At 36.8% G+C, this 18,102-nt stretch overlaps 1 protein-coding gene across 4 annotated transcripts in view; it reads right to left on the bottom strand.

The window, feature by feature from the left end:
- The window catches only part of LOC112667723 (L-lactate dehydrogenase C chain), a 45,597-nt gene that overhangs the window by 3,033 nt on the left and 24,462 nt on the right, over positions 1-18,102 (bottom strand). For 3 of the 4 annotated variants that reach the window (XM_025459704.3, XM_049099149.1, XM_025459702.3), the window contains 3 exons: positions 10,425-10,598; positions 7,250-7,367; positions 1,856-1,979 (listed from right to left, as the gene is read on the bottom strand). In XM_025459704.3, coding sequence (XP_025315489.1) covers positions 1,856-1,979; positions 7,250-7,367; positions 10,425-10,598 — 416 coding nt within the window. The remainder of the gene's footprint in view (positions 1-1,855; positions 1,980-7,249; positions 7,368-10,424; positions 10,599-18,102) is intronic. The other variant, XM_025459705.2, reaches the window with a different exon arrangement.

Raw genomic sequence — 18,102 nt, 5'->3', positions numbered from 1 at the left:
CAAGCAGGCTTTCACTCCTATTACTTCATTAAACAGCTCCTGCTAAGGTTATGACTTCTATTACTTTATCCTCCTGGCATTTTTAATCCTCATTTTATATGACTTCTCATCGTCAATCAACAACAGAAAACCAATTCTTTAGTCTTTAAAGCATCCTCCTCTCTCTTGGTTACCATGAATCCATGGTTCTCTTCTCTTGGTTTTTAACTCTCTGGCTGACACTTCTTAGTCACCTTTGTGTACTCATACTATAAACTCAACTTTTAACACTAGAATTCCTCAAGACTCAATCTCAGTCTGTCTTCTCACTTTATTACACTCTCCTTAGGCAAGCTCATTGAAATGCCCAGCTTCAGTTACCATGTGTAAGGGATATCTGTTGCCTGTGCTTGCCCAGCATCTCTGTCTTTGTTGGTGGTGATGTTGTTAACAGACCTCTCTTTCCCTCTCAGGAACTATCTCCAAACTGACTCCTACTTAGAACTCTTATGAGTTCCGGAAGCTTGTACCCAACTGCCCATTTTCTTTTGGATATTGCAAAAGCACCTGAAATTCAACTTGTTCATAACTGCAAACATGATCTTTAAACCTGGTTCTCCTTGAGAATTCCCTTCCTCAGTGGATATCACTATCTATATAATGGTGCAAAACAGAAATCTACAAATGTCTTTCTTTTCCTTATTTCCTACTTCATCTATTACCAAGTCCTATGAACATTACCTACTAAATACAGTGTCTCTCAAATTTATCCCCTTCTCTTCACCTCTACTATTTTCCTTTCTATTCTAAGCTACTGCTCATCTTCTTTTTTTTTTTTTTTAAGATTTCATTTATTCACTAAACACACAGGACAGAGGCAGAAACCTAGGTAGAGGGAGAAGCAGGCTCCCTGGGGAGAGCCTGATGCAGTACTCCATCCCAGGATCGTGGCCTGAGCCAAAGGCAGATGCTCAACCACTGAGCCACCTAGGCATTCCTACTGCTCATCTTCTTGACAGGATTCTGCAAGTCTACTCTTGTCCCTTTCAAATCTGTTGCCTCCATCATAGCCATAGACATCTGTTTACCATGAATGCTTGCCAGTCCCTCAAAATCTTTTGGTGGCTTTCCATAGACCTAAATCCTTTTATTAGGCTTTCAGTGGCTGAACCCTGCTTACTTCTCTAGCCTTACCATGCACTTCCCCCTTCACTCTCTGCATTTCAATAACCTTTTTTTCAGATCCACAAGTGCCCTCTACTTATACCTACATCACTTCCTCCGCACATGTGTTCCCTCTGCTTAGACTATTAGTCCAGCCTTCCAAAGTAACTCCTACTCATTATTCAGAATAGGTCACATTTTACTTCCTTAGGAAGTTTTCCCTTACTATCACCCATGTTCCTACCCAGAGTAGTTAAATTCTCTTCTTGTATACTCTTAAGTACTTGGTAGTTTTTAATCATAGCACTTATCGTAATTTGTTATTATATATTTACTTTTACAATTATTTTATTAAATCCATTTATTTTGGGCAGCCCGGGTGGCTCAGCGGTTTAGCAGGCCTGGGGCCTGATCCTGGAGACCCGGGATCGAGTCCCACATCAGGCTCCCTGCGTGGAGCCTGCTTCTCCCTCTGCCTGTTTTTCTGCCTTTCTCTCTCTCTCTCTCTCTGTGTGTCATGAATAAACAAATAAAATCTTTTTAAAAATTAAAATAAAATAAATAAATCCATTTCTTTCATTGAACTCCATGAAGTCAGGGCCTTCTTTGTTCACCTCTATATCCTCAACATCTTGTATAATGCCTAGCACATAGTAGGGACTCAAGAAATATTAAAGAAAAGATGATAAATGAAGAGTCAGTTTAAGCCTACCTTAACCATAGTAGAAACTGGATGCACTCTCCTAAGATTTTTCAAAACTGATCCTACCAGATCTGTCACAGACAGTCCAATAGCCCAAGAGGTATACCCTTTCAGCTTGATAATCTCATAGGCACTGCAGTTTAGAAAGTAAGAAAATCAAGTTCATGGCAAATCAACTCAGAAAACATATTATTTTTCAAGCTTCCATTTTGAAGTAATCTACATGTCATTGCCACTCTGAGACTTATTCTAGAAATTATTTATGAATAAGCAATAGAAGTTTCTATACCATTTTCATAAATTTCATTATTCACTTTAAATAATAATCCATCCTTCTCTGATCATAAAGGCAGAATACTAGGGCACATGTGTCACTAAATATGAAACTTTAGAGTCGCATCACTCCACAAAGTTATTAACAGTGATTATTTTTAAGTGACATTACAGGTGATATTATCTTCTTTACACTTTTCTTAATTTTCTTATATTCTATTTGCCACCAATTTGGATTGACATTCAAACTCAAAGAACAAAGAGGTTTTAACTGAGCAGAGTTTATTTAGTTTTGGGAAAAAGGATCCAGGACAGGAAATGGAATGTTTGGAATCATTATTTGTATCATATCAGATGGTCTTGCAACCATGTAAGCACAGTTTCAAGGCCCCAGGACTGCACACAATACACTTGGTAGCAAACGAGAAGACTGATGTGTGTATGGACCACTTCAGAATAGGAAAGTTGGGACTAGACTATACTCATTGTGGTAGCCTGTGATTTGACTGTCAGTTGAAAACCAGGGGCACAGTTTTATTATTTAAAGCAAGCAAATTGCTGTCAAATTTAGGATTAACAAAAAAAAAAACAAAAAAAAAAAACAAAAAAAAAATTTAGGATTAACTTTCAGACTCTCAATTCAATATGGCCAAGACTCTGGGGTAAGTGAAAGGAAAGGGAGGGAGACTCTGCCTAGTGATTGATTGAATAATGATGTTTGAGCTGAAGAAAGCCCTGCAGTAGATAACTGGGGGAAAAATCTTACCAGTGGAATCTGGATGCTGTCATACATCCTCTCAGGAATTAACAAAACAAATTGACAAAGAGAAAAGAGTTGAGAAAAAACTGGCTAAAAATATAATCCTTTAGTTGTTATTAACCATCCTAATGAAAATAAAACTGCTGGCATAAAGAAAAGGGCAAAGGGAGCAAATAGAACAAGCAGTTTTAAGACTACTATCCTAAGACAAAAAACTGACTGCTCTATTAAAAACCTGGAAGGACATCCTATTAAATCATGATGTCACTCCCCTGCCATTGTTGGTTAGCCACTGGAAAATCAGAGACTATGACAAAAAAGAGTTGAGTTGTTTTTAGATAAAGACTAGCAGTATCCTGAGGATTCTTTATAACTATAGATCCTCTGCTAAATGACCAAGAGGCAAAAAATTTAATTTGGACACTGCATGTTGGGAGGATTAATTGGAATGAGTACTGATATGTAATGTGTTGCAGTATTTGGTATTTAAATCACACAGGACTTCAGTGGAAAATGTGGTCTTAATCATTATTCTCTTATAGAAAAAGTCTTTTAAATTAGAAAGGAACTAGCATTCCCTCTGGTACAATTATTAGGAATTGGGTAGACAGAGACTAACACTATAACATCCCTGCAAGAAATAGATAGGTGACTCCATGACATTTAGAAACCAGTATTGGCTAAAATAGATTCCTTAGCTGGGTTGTGGTTCTGCCTCCAGATCAGGTTGATTCCTGCATTTACTGAGAAATGGCCTTTAATGGACCCTATATCTGGAAATCTATGGCATATGGGTAAAGGATACTTGTGTTGAGAAGGACAGGAAATGATACTATAATATTAACATAGGTGTTTTATGCTAGGCATTAACTTAATCTCTTATCCAAAGCTATTTGGCGCATAACAAAGGGTTTGTAGGTTCCCTTAAGAAAATTTAAGAAAATGAGGGACGCCTGGGTGGCTCAGCTGGTTAAGCATCCAACTCTTGATTTCAGCTCAGGTCATGATCTCAGGGTCATGTCTGTGCTGAATGTGGAGCCTGGTTTAAAATTATCTCTTTCCCTCTCCCTTTGCCCCTCCCTCCTCCATTTGCATGCATGCTTACTCTCTCTCTTAAAAAAGAAAGAAAATGACACATACTAATAACAATTACCAAAGTGAAAAGACAGTTGGGGAAATTGACCTAAAGCTTCCAATTGATGTGATCCCAGCAGAAATAGTTTAGCCAGAAGAGGAAATAAATTTGCTTTAGAAATATCAAACACACAAATCGAACTCCGATAAAAAAAAAAATACAGGGATCCCTGGGTGGCGCAGCGGTTTGGCGCCTGCCTTTGGCCCAGGGCACAATCCTGGAGACCCGGGATTGAATCCCACATCGGGCTCCCGGTGCATGGAGCCTGCTTCTCCCTCTGCCTGTGTCTCTGCCTCTCTCTCTCACTGTGTGCCTATCATAAATAAATAAAAATTTTTTAAAAAATACAAAAAAATAAAAAGAAAAAAAGAAAATAAACATAGTCCTGGCCTAAATAAATAAATAAATGCTCTTTCAAGAAAACACACACACACATACACACAGAATGTATTCCCCATTCTAATGGGTTTCCTATATAGTTTTGTTCCTATACATGTTTTCAAAATATGTATTTCTCACATGCCTATATTTTTAACATTCCTACACAGCATTATAAAGTCTATTGTTTTCTTTTTTTGTCCCTCAGAATAAAGCTTTTAAGATCTGACAAAGGAGAGAAAGTCCAATCATTTTGCTTTCTTCTAATGGTGACATAATATTCCATGGTGCTTGGGCACCTGGGTGGCCGAGTCATTTGAGTGGCCAGACTCTCGATTTCAACTCAGGTCATGATCTCAGGGACGTGAGATCCACTCTGGTGCCAGCTCCATGCTCAGCAGAGAGTCTGTTTGGAATTATTTCTCCCTCCCCCTGTGTCCTCCCCCTGATCATGCTTTCTCTCTAAATACATAAATAATATCTTTTAAAAATATCAGACACACAATTAAATGAGTCTGTCAATACATTTAATAAGGCACAAGTGACAGTAAATAAAAGGGGAAAATAGAATAATCCAATTTGCTAAGGATTACCAAAACACCTGTGAGTGATTTTGGTTACCTATTGTACAGATCCTGGTGATCATAGGAATAGCTTGTCTTTTTCTATGTATAAAATATTGAAGACATGTTTGTCAAAGGAACTCTGAGCAATATATGGTACAAAAATAATCATCCAAGGTCATGGAGAAGTATCATGGATAAGAAGGCTAACATTAAGTCTAGATCCTTTCCAAGAAAAGGCAGGACTATTTAGAAAGATGACTTTGGGTATGCTTTTGCACAAAACAGTTTTCTAGGTTAAAAAATCAGTTAAGCACTGGAGGATTCTGAGAAGATGATGAAGTAGGAAGCACCAGGATTCTATCCCCCCACCTAGACAATAATTGTTTTACCCAAATCTGTCTGACATAACTATTCTGGAGCTGTGGAGTCTATTGAAGGCTTGAAACCATTGGAGGGGAAGGCTCCAATGGTAATTTGTAGGTACCTTCAGTCAATTTCAGCTCTTAGCACTGTAGCAACTATCTATCCCCCACCTTCAGCAGGTAGCTGTTCATATGTCCCCCAGGTAGCTTGTGCATAGCCTACAAAAAAGCCTTCTCTAAATATCAGGAATCGATGACAGAGGTATAGAAAAAGGAGGGCAGCCATTTTTTTGCACCTCCCCCCAGTCATTGCAGTTCCTTCCCATCTGGCTATAGTGACCTCCAGGGAATTTCCATTCCCTTTATTTTTCTCTTTTTCTCTTACTGTTTAGTGCAAAAGCCATCTTTCTAAATAGTCCTGGAAACCTCAACAAATTACTAGCAGCCAAATTCATAGGCACTTTCAAAGAATTATACACTATGACCAAGTGAGGTTTATTCCTGGAATGGAAGCAAAGGATGGGTCAACATATGGAAATTCATTGATCTAGTCTGACACATTAACATACTTAGGAAAAAATAATTATCCCATTTGATGCAAAAAAAAAATCATTTGACAAGATTCAACACCCTTTCATAATAAAAACACTTAAGAAACTAGGAATTACCGAAACTACTTCAACATAATAAAAGCCATACATGAAAAACCTACAGTGATCATAGTCAGTGGTGAAATACCGAAAGTCTTTCCTTTAAGATCAGGAACAAGGAAAGAATGCCCACTTTGCCACTTCTATTCAACACAGTATTAGAAATTCTATCCAGAGTAATTATACAAGACAGAGAAATAAAAGGCATCCAAATTGGAAAGAAGAAAAACTATCCCTGCTCACAGATGACATGATCTTATATGCAGATAACTCTAAATTACACACACACATACACACACACACACACAAAAATTGTTAGAACTATAAGTGAATTCAAAGTAACAATATAAAGTAAACATACAAAATTGCATTTCTATACAATAACAATGAACAATATGAACAGAAAATTAAGAAAATAATTCCACTTACAAAAGCATCAAAAATAATAAAATAATTAGGAATTGACCAAGGAAGTGAAAGACTTGTGCAATAAAAACTACAAAATATTGCTGAAAGAAATTAAAGATGATACAAATAATCCCAAAGTGATCTATAAATTCAATGCAATCCCCATCAAAATCCTGCAGATATTTTTTTGCAGAACCAGAATATAACAAACAAACAAACAAAAAACACTCTTAAATATGGAAAAGAAACTGGTAGTTGCCAGAGGGGAGGTGGATGGAGGGATGTGCAAAACAGATACAAGAGATTAATAGATACAAACTTCCAGTTATGAAATAAATAAGTGATGGCGATGAAAAGTACAGCATAGAGAATACAGCTAATAATATTGTGATAACGTTGTATAACAGATGGTGACTACACTTATTGTGGTGAGCACTAATTAATGTACAGAACTGTCAATCAATATCATATATTGTATACCTGAGACTAGTATAACATTGTATGCTAATAGAAAAAAAGATGAAGAAACTGAGATTTTACTATTTTAAATAAGTTCTCAATATCATACCACTAATAAATGAGGAAGCCAGGATTCAAGTCTCAGCAACCTGATTTCAAAGTTGATGATTATACACTATGCCATATTACCCTCAAATACATATGCGTTCTTATGAAATGATAAACAGATTTTCCTTTTAAAAAATGACCCCCAGAGAAAACTATGCATAATATAAGTCTGAATTTGGGGATTTTCAGAAGGTTTGAGTTATTTATCTCATAAAAAGCAAGATCAACTATATACCTTTTGCCTCTGAAACTAATTCTTAAGACTGATTATTAAGGCACTGAGATATTGAATAAGTACTGTTACCTTTCAACAACTTGTTTGTGGATATTTTTCCACTGGTCTTTGTCTGCATCAGTTCCTAATTTAGGGTCTAGAGTCTTCAGAGCAACACCAGCAACATTCACTCCACTCCATAAAGGCACTAAAAGAAATATATCTCAGAATAAACTCTTCTTCCCAGTACTACGTTAGTCCTTTGAGTTCAATAGGTTTATATTATAAACTTAGGTTACTACCTTATACATTTATAAAAATAAGTTTAATATGGACAAAAGAAAGAAATGTAAAAACCCAAAATAACAAAATTTTAGAAAAATATGTAATAGAAGTTATTTACACTTGTGTCGTATAGGAAGCATTAAAGCAAGATGCAACTTCAGAATCCATAAAAGGATTAGTAAGATAAAATATCATAAGCACCTAGAGGGAAAAGAGCAACAAATTAATACTACTCAGCAGTAACAAAGAACTGACAGGGAATAACTATCAACCTAGAATCTTATATCAATTAAAGTGTCAAAAATGAGATGAAACTAAAACATTTTCACATAAATAAAACAGACAGGATATACTCCAGAAAGAGAGAATTGAATTCAGGGGAAGGAGTTAGAGATAAAATAAAGATAAGCAGTACAATTGGTAAACATGTACACAAATCCAGACAGGTATTATACTTAAATAGTAATAACTAATTTGGGGATATGAAAACAGAATGGAATACAGTTGCCCCTTATACAACAGAAGTTTGAACTGTGTGGTTTCACTCATACATGAATTTTTCCCGATAAATATCTTGGAAAGTGTTTTGAGATGTGCAACAATCAGAAAAAACTTGCAGATGAAACAGGTAACCTAGAAATACCCCCCCCCAAATTTTTTTAAGTTGGGTATTATTATAAAGAAAACAGCCTATAATACATATAACATACTTTTTAATTTATTTTTTTAAGATGTTATTTATTTACTCATGAGAGAGGCAAAAACATAGGCAGAGGGAGAAGCAGGTTCCATGCAGGCAGCCCCAGGCGGGACTCAATCCCAGGATTCCAGGATCACGCCCTGAGCCGAAGGCAGATGCTCAATCGCTGAGCCACCCAGGCGTCCCAACATACTTTGTTTTAATTAACTGTTTATACTACCACGAAGGCTTCCAATCAACAGTAGGCTATTAGTAATTAAATTTGGGGGGAGTCAGAAGTTTTATGCAGATTTTAAAGTGTGTGGGGATTGGAACCCCTAACCTCAATGTTGTTCAAGGGTCAACTGTAATTAAATATGTGAGAGAACAAGGCTAATCAAACTTAATACATTCTAAGGTCTGTGTATTATTCCAAAGAAGAATAAACCCACTAATATTTTGAGGTCAAGTATGAATGTTAAAAATTTATAGATGACCACCTACAAAGTGAGTGTATAATCCAAAGTAGTAGAGGAAATTAAAGAAAGTTTATTTGATCCAATAGAAAGCAGAAAAGAAAAAAAAAAGAGAAAACCTCACTAAATAGAATAATAAATATATTTAAATCAAGACTAATCAGGGATGCCTGGGTGGCTCAGGGTGTGATCCTGGAGTCCTGGGATTGAGGCCCACATCAGGCTCCCTGCATGGAGCCTCCTTCTGTCTCTGCCTGTGTCTCTGCCTCTTTCTCTGTGTCTCTTGTGAATAAATAAATAAAATTTTATTTTTTTTAATTTTTTAAATTTATTTATGATAGTCACAGAGAGAGAGAGAGAGAGAGAGAGGCAGAGACACAGGCAGAGGGAGAAGCAGGCTCCATGCACCGGGAGCCCAACGTGGGATTTGATCCGGGTCTCCAGGATTGTGCCCTGGGCCAAAGGCAGGCGCTAAACCGCTGCGCCACCCAGGGATCCCTCTCTCTCTGTTTCTAATAAATAAATAAAATCTTTAAAAAAAAAAAAAAAAAGTAAAACACTATGATATGAGAAGTTTATCTTGGGAAAAGGAAACACTGTAATTGAGAGAGGTGTCTTCTGGTACATTTACCAGAGTGGTAGTAATTACACGGATGTGTTCACTATTTGATGATCTATTGAGCTATAAACATATATTCTGTAAAATTTTTCTGTGTTATAAATACCTATGTTATAAATACCTAAGTATATTCTGTATCATTTCTCTGCATATGTCATATATACTTAAAACATTTAAGAAATATTTTAAAGTATACAATAAGTTTTATCATGATTAAAAATTATTTTACTATGACCCTTGAAGCATAAAGTAAATAGAAGGGTGCATTAAATGTTTTTAATCAGTGAATAATTGAATAAATTAACACATGGTCCCTATTCCCTATAAAATGAGTTATTAACATTATGGAAAGATTTGTACATATGACACAATTAGAAAAACACTGCAAGAAGTAGAAAGTTCGGGATCCCTGGGTGGCGCAGCGGTTTAGCGCCTGCCTTTGGCCCAGGGCGCGATCCTGGAGACCCGGGATCGAGTCCCACATCGGGCTCCCGGTGCATGGAGCCTGCTTCTCCCTCGGCCTCTGTCTCTGCCTCTCTCTCTGTGTGACTATCATAAATAAATTTAAAAAAATTTAAAAAAAAAAAAAAAAAAAAAAGAAGTAGAAAGTTCTAAATGTGCAGTAGGTATTAAATGTTCAAGTTCAGGACAGAAAAAAATTGGTGTGGCCTAAGTAATACTTTAAACCACATATTATATAATTTTACTTACATGAAAAATCTGAAATAAACATATCTATGTAATTAGAAAGTACAGTGGTTGCCTGGGACTGAAGTGTGTGTGAGCAGGAATGAGTTTCTTTTGGGGGTGATGAAAATGTTCTGTATTATATTGTAGTAATGGTTTCACAACTCTTTGAATATACTAAAATCCAGTGAATTATACACTTCAAATGGATGGATTTTATAGTATGTGAATTATATCTTAATAATGCTGTTGTTTAAAAAATCGCACTAAGTTAAAGTTATCCAGATAAGAGAAACACTCATTGACTTTTAAAACAGCTATTTGCTATGTGTATTATTTTATGACAGGTAGCTTAATCCATGAACAGAAGACTATAGGAATAAGAAAAGATAGGAAAATACCAACAAAATGAAAGTTGTGCAGCTATATTAATATCAGAAAAATAGACAAGGGAAAATAAGCATGATTAGAAATAAGATGTACATAATGATTACATAATGATAGTAGGTTTATATTTACCACTAGAATCACCATGTTCTCCAATAATCCAACCATGGCAGCTTGTGGGATGGACACCCAACTTCTCTCCAATTAGGTAACGGAAACGGGCAGAGTCTAGATTACAACCACTTCCAAATACACGAGTTGCAGGTAAACCACTTAGCTTCCAGACCACATATGTCAAAATATCCACTAGGAGGAACAATTCATTAAAAAAAAAAAAAAAAAAAAGTAATGGTAACTTCTACAATTCCCTTTGCTGAATAAATAGTCTTTTTTGAACTTTTATTTTTATTATTTTTTTCTTAAGTAGTCTCCATGCCCAGCATGGATGGGGCTTAAACTCATGACCCAAAGTCAAGGCCTGAGCTGAGATCGAGAATTGGATGCTTAACCAACTGAGCCACCTAGGTGCTCCTAGATGAATGGTCTTAAAATCAAATACAGATTCCTTGGAGTTCAAAGTAAAGCAAGTCAAACAAATAAGGACTCTCACATAAACGTTAGAAAGGTTGAATTATTTATGATAATTTTAAAACAAAAAAATACCCTTCTTTTGAGATAATGTATGTACCTATCTATGTATTAAATAAGCAGTCAATTAATTAATTCTACCTCTTTAAGTACACCTAGATTTTGCCTCTCCCTCACCACAGCTTCATCTAACCTATCAGCATCTCCTGCCCAGAATGAGGCCACATGCATGACCAGGACTATATGAAGATGCAAATGACAAAATTCAACATTCATTCATGATTTAAAAAAAAAAAAAAACTTTCTGGGGCATCTGGGTGGCTCAGTTGAGCATCAGACTCTTGATTTAGGCTCAGGTTATGAAATGGAAGCCCCATCAAATCTCAGGATTATGATGGAGCCTCAAGTGTAGCTCAGTGCCCAGTGCAGAGTCTGCTTGAGATTCTCTCTCTCTCTCCCTTTACCCCTCCCCCTCTGCTCACACAGGCTCTTTCTCTCTAAATAAATAAATAAAATCTTTAAACACACACACCAACTTTCTGCAAAAATGGAAAGAAGGGAATTTCATTAAAAACCCACATTAAACATCATACTCAATGATGAAAGAAGACTAAATGCTTCCCCCCCCCCAAAAAAAAAAAAAGAATTAGGCAAGTATGAGCCCTCTCAATATTTGTGCAAGGGTGACATGTGCCACTAACACCAGAGGATATAGATATAAATAGTATTTATTGGAGAATATCTTAGAAGCAGAGAAAGAACCACATTTTGTACACTGAACTCTCATTATTCCACAGCATAGGTTAGGCAGGGACCTTCTGTATACAATATAGCCAAGTGCAGAGGAGCCTCCTTTGGCTAGCAAGCTGGGTGTTCTCTACAAACTCCTCCAAGAGCAAGAACAAGTTCTACCACCACATGGTTACATATCTATAAGTTAGCTTTGGAAGAAGAAAAAAAACACTTAGTTTCCTTAAGTAACAAGATATTTATCAAGGAATATCCAGGTTTAGCAACAATAGTAAGGAGTATGTATTGCTAGGACCAAAGTCTACATACTAAGCGCCCCAGAAAGAACCTTGCCTGCCAGGAATGCTGATAGCAGCTTAAGACCTTGCTGTTGCTCCACAAGCTGGCACCATTCAGCTGATACAGCTCTTTGTTAAGCTACCAGAAGGAGGAAGGAAACAAGCCTCTAGAATCATGCAGATTTGTCTCTCATTACTAGTTACATTTACTGTTGTATTAGAGGTCCTAACCAGTGAAATAAGGCAAGAAAATAAAAAGGTCTTCAAATTGGAAAGAATTAAAATTAATAAAACTGTATTTACAGATGATAATATACACAGAATATCCTAAAATTTTGAATAAAATTACTAGAATTAGTAAGTGAACTTAGCAACATTTTCAAGATACAAAGTAATATGAAAAAAGCAATAGTATTTCTATATACTAGCAATAACCAATGGGAAAATGAAAGGTAAATACAACTCTTAATAATAGCATCAAAAATATGAAATGCATAGAGATAATATAATAAAATTTGTATAAGCGCTGTTTCCTGAAAACTATAAAACCTTGCTAAAAGAGAATAAAGAAGACATACCTACATGAAGAGATATTCCATATTCATGGACTGGAAGACTCAATAGTGTTCAGATACACTCTCCAAATTATAGATCTATATATTAGATGTAGATCTACATAGATCTAACACAATCCCACTTAATATCTCAGCATGTGTTTTTTATAGAAATGAATGAGCTAATTGTAAGATTTACATGAAAATGAGAGACGCCTGAGTGGCTTAGCAGTTGAGCGGCTGCCTTTGGCTCAAGGTGTGATCCCAGTCCCAGGATCAAGTCCTGCATTGATCTGCATTGATCTCCCTGTGGGGAGCCTGCTTCTTCCTCTATGTCTCTGCCTCTCTCTGTGTCTCTCATGAATAAATAATAAAATAAAAAAAACAAAGATTTATGTGAAATGAAAACAAAACATAATATCCAAAGTAATTTTAGAAAAGAACAGAGAAAAAAGGAACAAAGAGAATTTACATTAACTAACTTGAAGATTTACTGTAATCAAGATAGTGTGATAATAACAAAAGAATATATATGGGGATCAATGAAAAAAATAAAGAATCTAGAAACAGACTCACATATATGATAATTTTCAAAAAAGTTCTCAATGAAATTCAAATGGGAAAAAAATATTTTCAACAAATGTTGGTAGAAAAAGTGGATTATCATTGAAAAAAATGACACCTTATATCAAACACAAAAATTAGTATGAGTTACAGTCCTAAATATAAAAGATAAAATGATAAAACTTATAGAAAATAGTAAAGGAGAAATCTTCAAACATAAGGTGTGCTAAAGGGGCATTTGGGGGGCTCAATCGGTTGAGCAACTGACTCTTGATATCTGGCTTAGGTCATGATCTCAGGGGTCCTGAGATCAAGCCCCTCCTTTGGCTCTGTGCTGAGTGCTGAGTCTGCTTAAGATCCTTTCCCTCTATGCATCCTACCCTCACTCATGCTCATTCTCTCTCTCTGAGATAAAAAAATAAATCTTTTAAAAATAATAATTAAAAAAATCAAAACAATTAAACAGTTGCTTCCACCCACCTGGCTACCTGGTGGGGATGCTGTGGCTGGACTGCAGGCTGAGGCAGCTTGAGTTTGGACATGGGGCCCTAGCCTCCACCCAGCTTCCCTTAGATGCTGAGATGCCCAAGAAAGCTGGTGCTCTGAACAGGGTAAGAGCCAGAGCAAGGAACCAGAGACACCATTTCCTCCCTTAGGTCCTGTGGCAGTTGATCCTAAAGATTGTGTCACTATAACCATCCATGCCAAACCTGGGTCCAAACAAAAGGCTGTAACCAGCAAATGGTAAACCCTTTTACAAAATATCCTCACTCCTTAAGGATACAGTCTGCCCTGATTTCATTTCAAATGTGACAGCAGAAGCTGTGAGTGTGGCCATTGAAGAAGCATCCCTCACCCACGCAGTTGGAAGGGAAGGCTAATGCTGAACTCTGTCAGTACCTTTCCAAGGTCTTGGAACTCAGAAAGAGTGATGTGGTTTTTTTTTTTTTAAGTTTTCTTTTTTTTTTAATTTTTATTTATGATAGTCACACAGAGAGAGAGAGAGAGAGGCAGAGACACAGGCAGAGTGAGAAGCAGGCTCCATGCACCGGGAGCCCGACGTGGGATTCGATCCTGGGTCTCCAGGATCGCGCCCTGGGCCAAAGGCAGGTGCTAAACCGCTGCGCCACCCAGGGTTTTAGATAAGAGTAGTAAATCTCGTGAAAAAAGTGTTGAAACTATTAGCTTCCACAGCAGCAGAAGTGATTTTAGAGAAATTAAAGCAGCAAGTTGATTAAAAGGTTATGAGAAATAAATACCTTGGTTTTAAATATACAATGCAAATTATAGTGATTTGGTCAGGTAAATAACAAGTTCACTACCTTTGCTAATCAGAATCAAAGGAGTTGTGTGCTTTTGTCTAAGTACCTGAGAAATGTACTGGTAGACAAAACATTTAAAAATACAAAATCCCCAAGAAGGACCAAAAATAAAAAGTACTAATGGTGACAGAAAAAAAAGAGCATAAAACATAAATAAGAAATTCATAAACTGGATTTCACCAAATGACATACTTTACTCTTTGAAAAATATCATTAAGAACACAAAAAGGCAAGCTGAGAAAAACTTACACAATATTTATATCTGACAAAGGGACTTGTATTCAGTATATATAAGAACTCTTATAATTCAACAATTAAAGGTTGAGTTATAGGTCAAAAGAATTAAAGGTCATAAGATCTAGTTTTTAAATATTAACAAAAGATATTAATAGACCATTCATAAAAGAAAATATAGTGATAACCAAGGAACACATGAAAAATGTCAACATCTTTGATCATGAATGGAGTACAGTTCATTAAAACCATAATGATATTAGAATGACTAAAACTGAAAAGAGTGACAATACCAAATGTTGGCAAGGATGTGGAGCAAGTAGAACTCTATTTGAGTGTCGATGGGAATGTAAAATGGAACAATCACTTTGAAAAACTGTTTGGCAGCTTCTAACAAAGTTAAACATATATGTACCATATAAGCCATCCATTTTACTCCCAGGTATTTACCCAGAGAAATAATGACATATACCCATGAAAATACTTGTTCACAAATGCATTCAGCAGTTCTAATTATTTATTTATACCCAAAAGCTAGAAATAACCTAAATATCTATCAGTAGATAAATGGATATGAATGGATAAACAAAAGAGGATTTTAAATTATTTAAAAGAATTACTCTTCAGCAGTAAAAAAAAGAACAAATCACTGATACACAGAGTAACAGGGGTGAATCCCAAAATATTCATGCTAGGTGAAAGAAACCAGGCAAAAAAGATTACATCCAGTACGATTCCGTGATATGAGATTCCAGAAAATGGGGCCATAGTAGAATAAGGGACAGACTGCAAAGGGACACGAGAAAAATTTCAGAGGTAATGGAAGTGTACTTATCTTGATTATGGTGGTGGTTTCATGAGTGATTACATCTATCAATACTCACTGTGGAATGATGTCAGAAACACAGCCAATAATGTTTACCTTCTCACCACCCACCCCTCAAAACCAACAATCTGGCATCCACCTATGGATGGATGTGCCTCTGTTGGAGCTGTGGGAATCCAGCAATATATACCAATGAACCCAGAAGTAGACTCACTCACCCATGTGTCAGGCATGTAGTAGGCACAGAGGCCTCAGTCCCTGCTGTGGACCCTGCAATGGCCCATAAGACAATTTCAGTCCCATTTTGCTGTAGTCCAGATCATCCTGGAAAACAGTGTCTTAGACAATACGCCCATGAACAAGACAGCCTTTCTGGAAGTTCAGGTTCCCAGCAGAGAGGTCCCAGCACACCAGTGGGGCAAAATAATATGAGTTTGGATGCATTGGAGAAGGTAAGAAGAACAATTTGACTTTACTGGTGTACCACTCTTCCCCCAAGGTAGAAGAGCTCAGTGCCAAAAGAGATCCTCTTATCTCATTATTTCTCCCACAAAGGAAAGTCAGAGTGTGTGAGTAAGCATCTACCTTTACTAGCTATGTAAACTGCTGCCAAAGAAGCCCATTTCTCTCTCACCCCATGCAGAGTATTGAGTACTGAGCTTCAGGACTAGGGAATGAGAAGAAGCTAAGACAGTAGCAGACAGGACACTCAAGGGGGCATTATGGGACATAGATTCTACTAAATGTGTAGTGGACTCCATCAGGAAGTCTGCCCATGAGTGACGGGGGATGCCTTGCCAGTGGATCCCCCTAACTAACCCACAGGCAACCCCAGCATGTCACACACTCACCCACACACACCCCTCCCACTGTGGTCAGCTCCCTGTATGTACTCTCAATGGTAAGAGTGAGCATCGGCAAACAGCTAGTGAGCATAGGTCTAAATCTGTGAGTCAGAATGAGACTGCAAACTTCATTTTAAGTCACATTCTTGGGAAAGCAAGAGAGGCTGTCAGCACCTGGCCTACTGTATTGAGGGTCAAAATAAGGCATAGAAGCTTAAGAGCTCCACCAGGGTGTAAGATGTGTGGAGCAGGCATATACATAGTTCTGCAAAAGCTTCAGAATCCTTAGCAGGGCCAACAGAAGACATTTCTGTCCTGAACTAAGTTGGTAATGATTAGAGGAGGTTACAGCTACTTCAAATGTAAAGACAGTACCACAAGACTTCAAGGAACATAAAAATATCAAGGAAACATGACACAACCAAAAGATCCCAATAATTTCCCACTAACCAGTCCCAAAGACATGGAGATCTGTAATTTAGCAAACAAAGAATTCAAAATATCTGGTTTAAGGAACTAAATGAACTACAAGAAAACATAGAAAGATAGTCCAGTGAAATCAGGAAAACAAAATGAGAAATATAACAAAGATTTAGAAATCATAAAAAAAGAACCAAATTCCAGAGTTGGAGAATCCAAATGGAATGAAAACTGAAACAGATAGAATCAACAACAGAATGAATCAAGAAGAAATAATCTCTTGAACTTAACAGATATATTCAGAATATTCCACCTTAAAACATCACAATACACATTCTTTTCAAGTGCACATGGAACAATCACCAGAATAGGTCATACATCAGGTCACAAAACAAACCTCAACAAATACAAAAAGATCGAGGTCATACCATGCACCTTTCTCAACAACAACGTTGTGAAACTAGAAGTCAGCCACAAGAAAAAATTTGGGAGGACCACAAATACATGGAGGTTAAACAACATGCTACTAAAAAATGAATAGGTCAACCAAAAAATCAAAGAAGAAATTTCAAAAAATGGATGATACAAATGAAAATGAAAATACAATGGTCCAAAACCTTTGAGATGTAGTAAAAGCAGTCCTAGTAAGTAACTATACAGCAATAGACACCTACCTCAAGAAGCAAGAAAAATCTCAAATAAACAACCCAATCTTATACCTAAAGGAGCCAGAGAAAGAACAACAAACAAAGCATAAAGCCAGCAGAAGGAAGGAAATAAGATTAGAGTAGAAATAAATGGTATAGAAATTAAAAACAAAAACAAAAACAAAAACAAAAAACAATAGAACAGATCAACGAAACCAGGAGCTAGTTCTTTAAAAAAAAATTCTTTTAAAAAAATTCTTTTTAAGATTTTATTTATTTATTCATGAGAGATACAGAGAGAGAGAGAGAGGCAGAGACACAGGCAGAGAGAGAGGCAGAGAGAGAGAGGCAGGCTCCATGCAGGGAGCCTGATGTGGGTCCCGATCCCAGGTCTCCAGGATCACACCCTGGGCGGAAGGCAGGTGCCAAGCCGCTGAGCCGTCCAGGCATCCCAAAGATTTTATTTATTTATTCATGAGAGACACAGAGAGAGAGAGAGAGGCAGAGACACAGGCAGAGAGAGAAGCAGGCTCCATGCAAGGAGCCTGATGTGGGACTTGATCCTGGGACTCCAGGATCACACCCCGGGCTGAAGGCAGGTGCTAAACCATTGAGCCACCCAGGGATCCCTAGTTCTTTAAAAAAATTAATAAAAGTGATAAACCTCTAGCCAGACATCAAAAAGAAAATAGAAAGGACCCAAATAAATAAAATCACAAATGAAAAAGGAGAAATAACAACCAACACCACAGAAATACAATTTTAAGAGAATGTTATGAAAA

This window comes from Canis lupus, chromosome 21, assembly GCF_003254725.2.
Source record: "Canis lupus dingo isolate Sandy chromosome 21, ASM325472v2, whole genome shotgun sequence".
Taxonomy (NCBI): Eukaryota; Metazoa; Chordata; class Mammalia; order Carnivora; family Canidae; genus Canis; species Canis lupus.
Note: the sequence above shows the minus strand (reverse complement) of the source record. Positions and strands in the feature narration are given on the sequence as shown.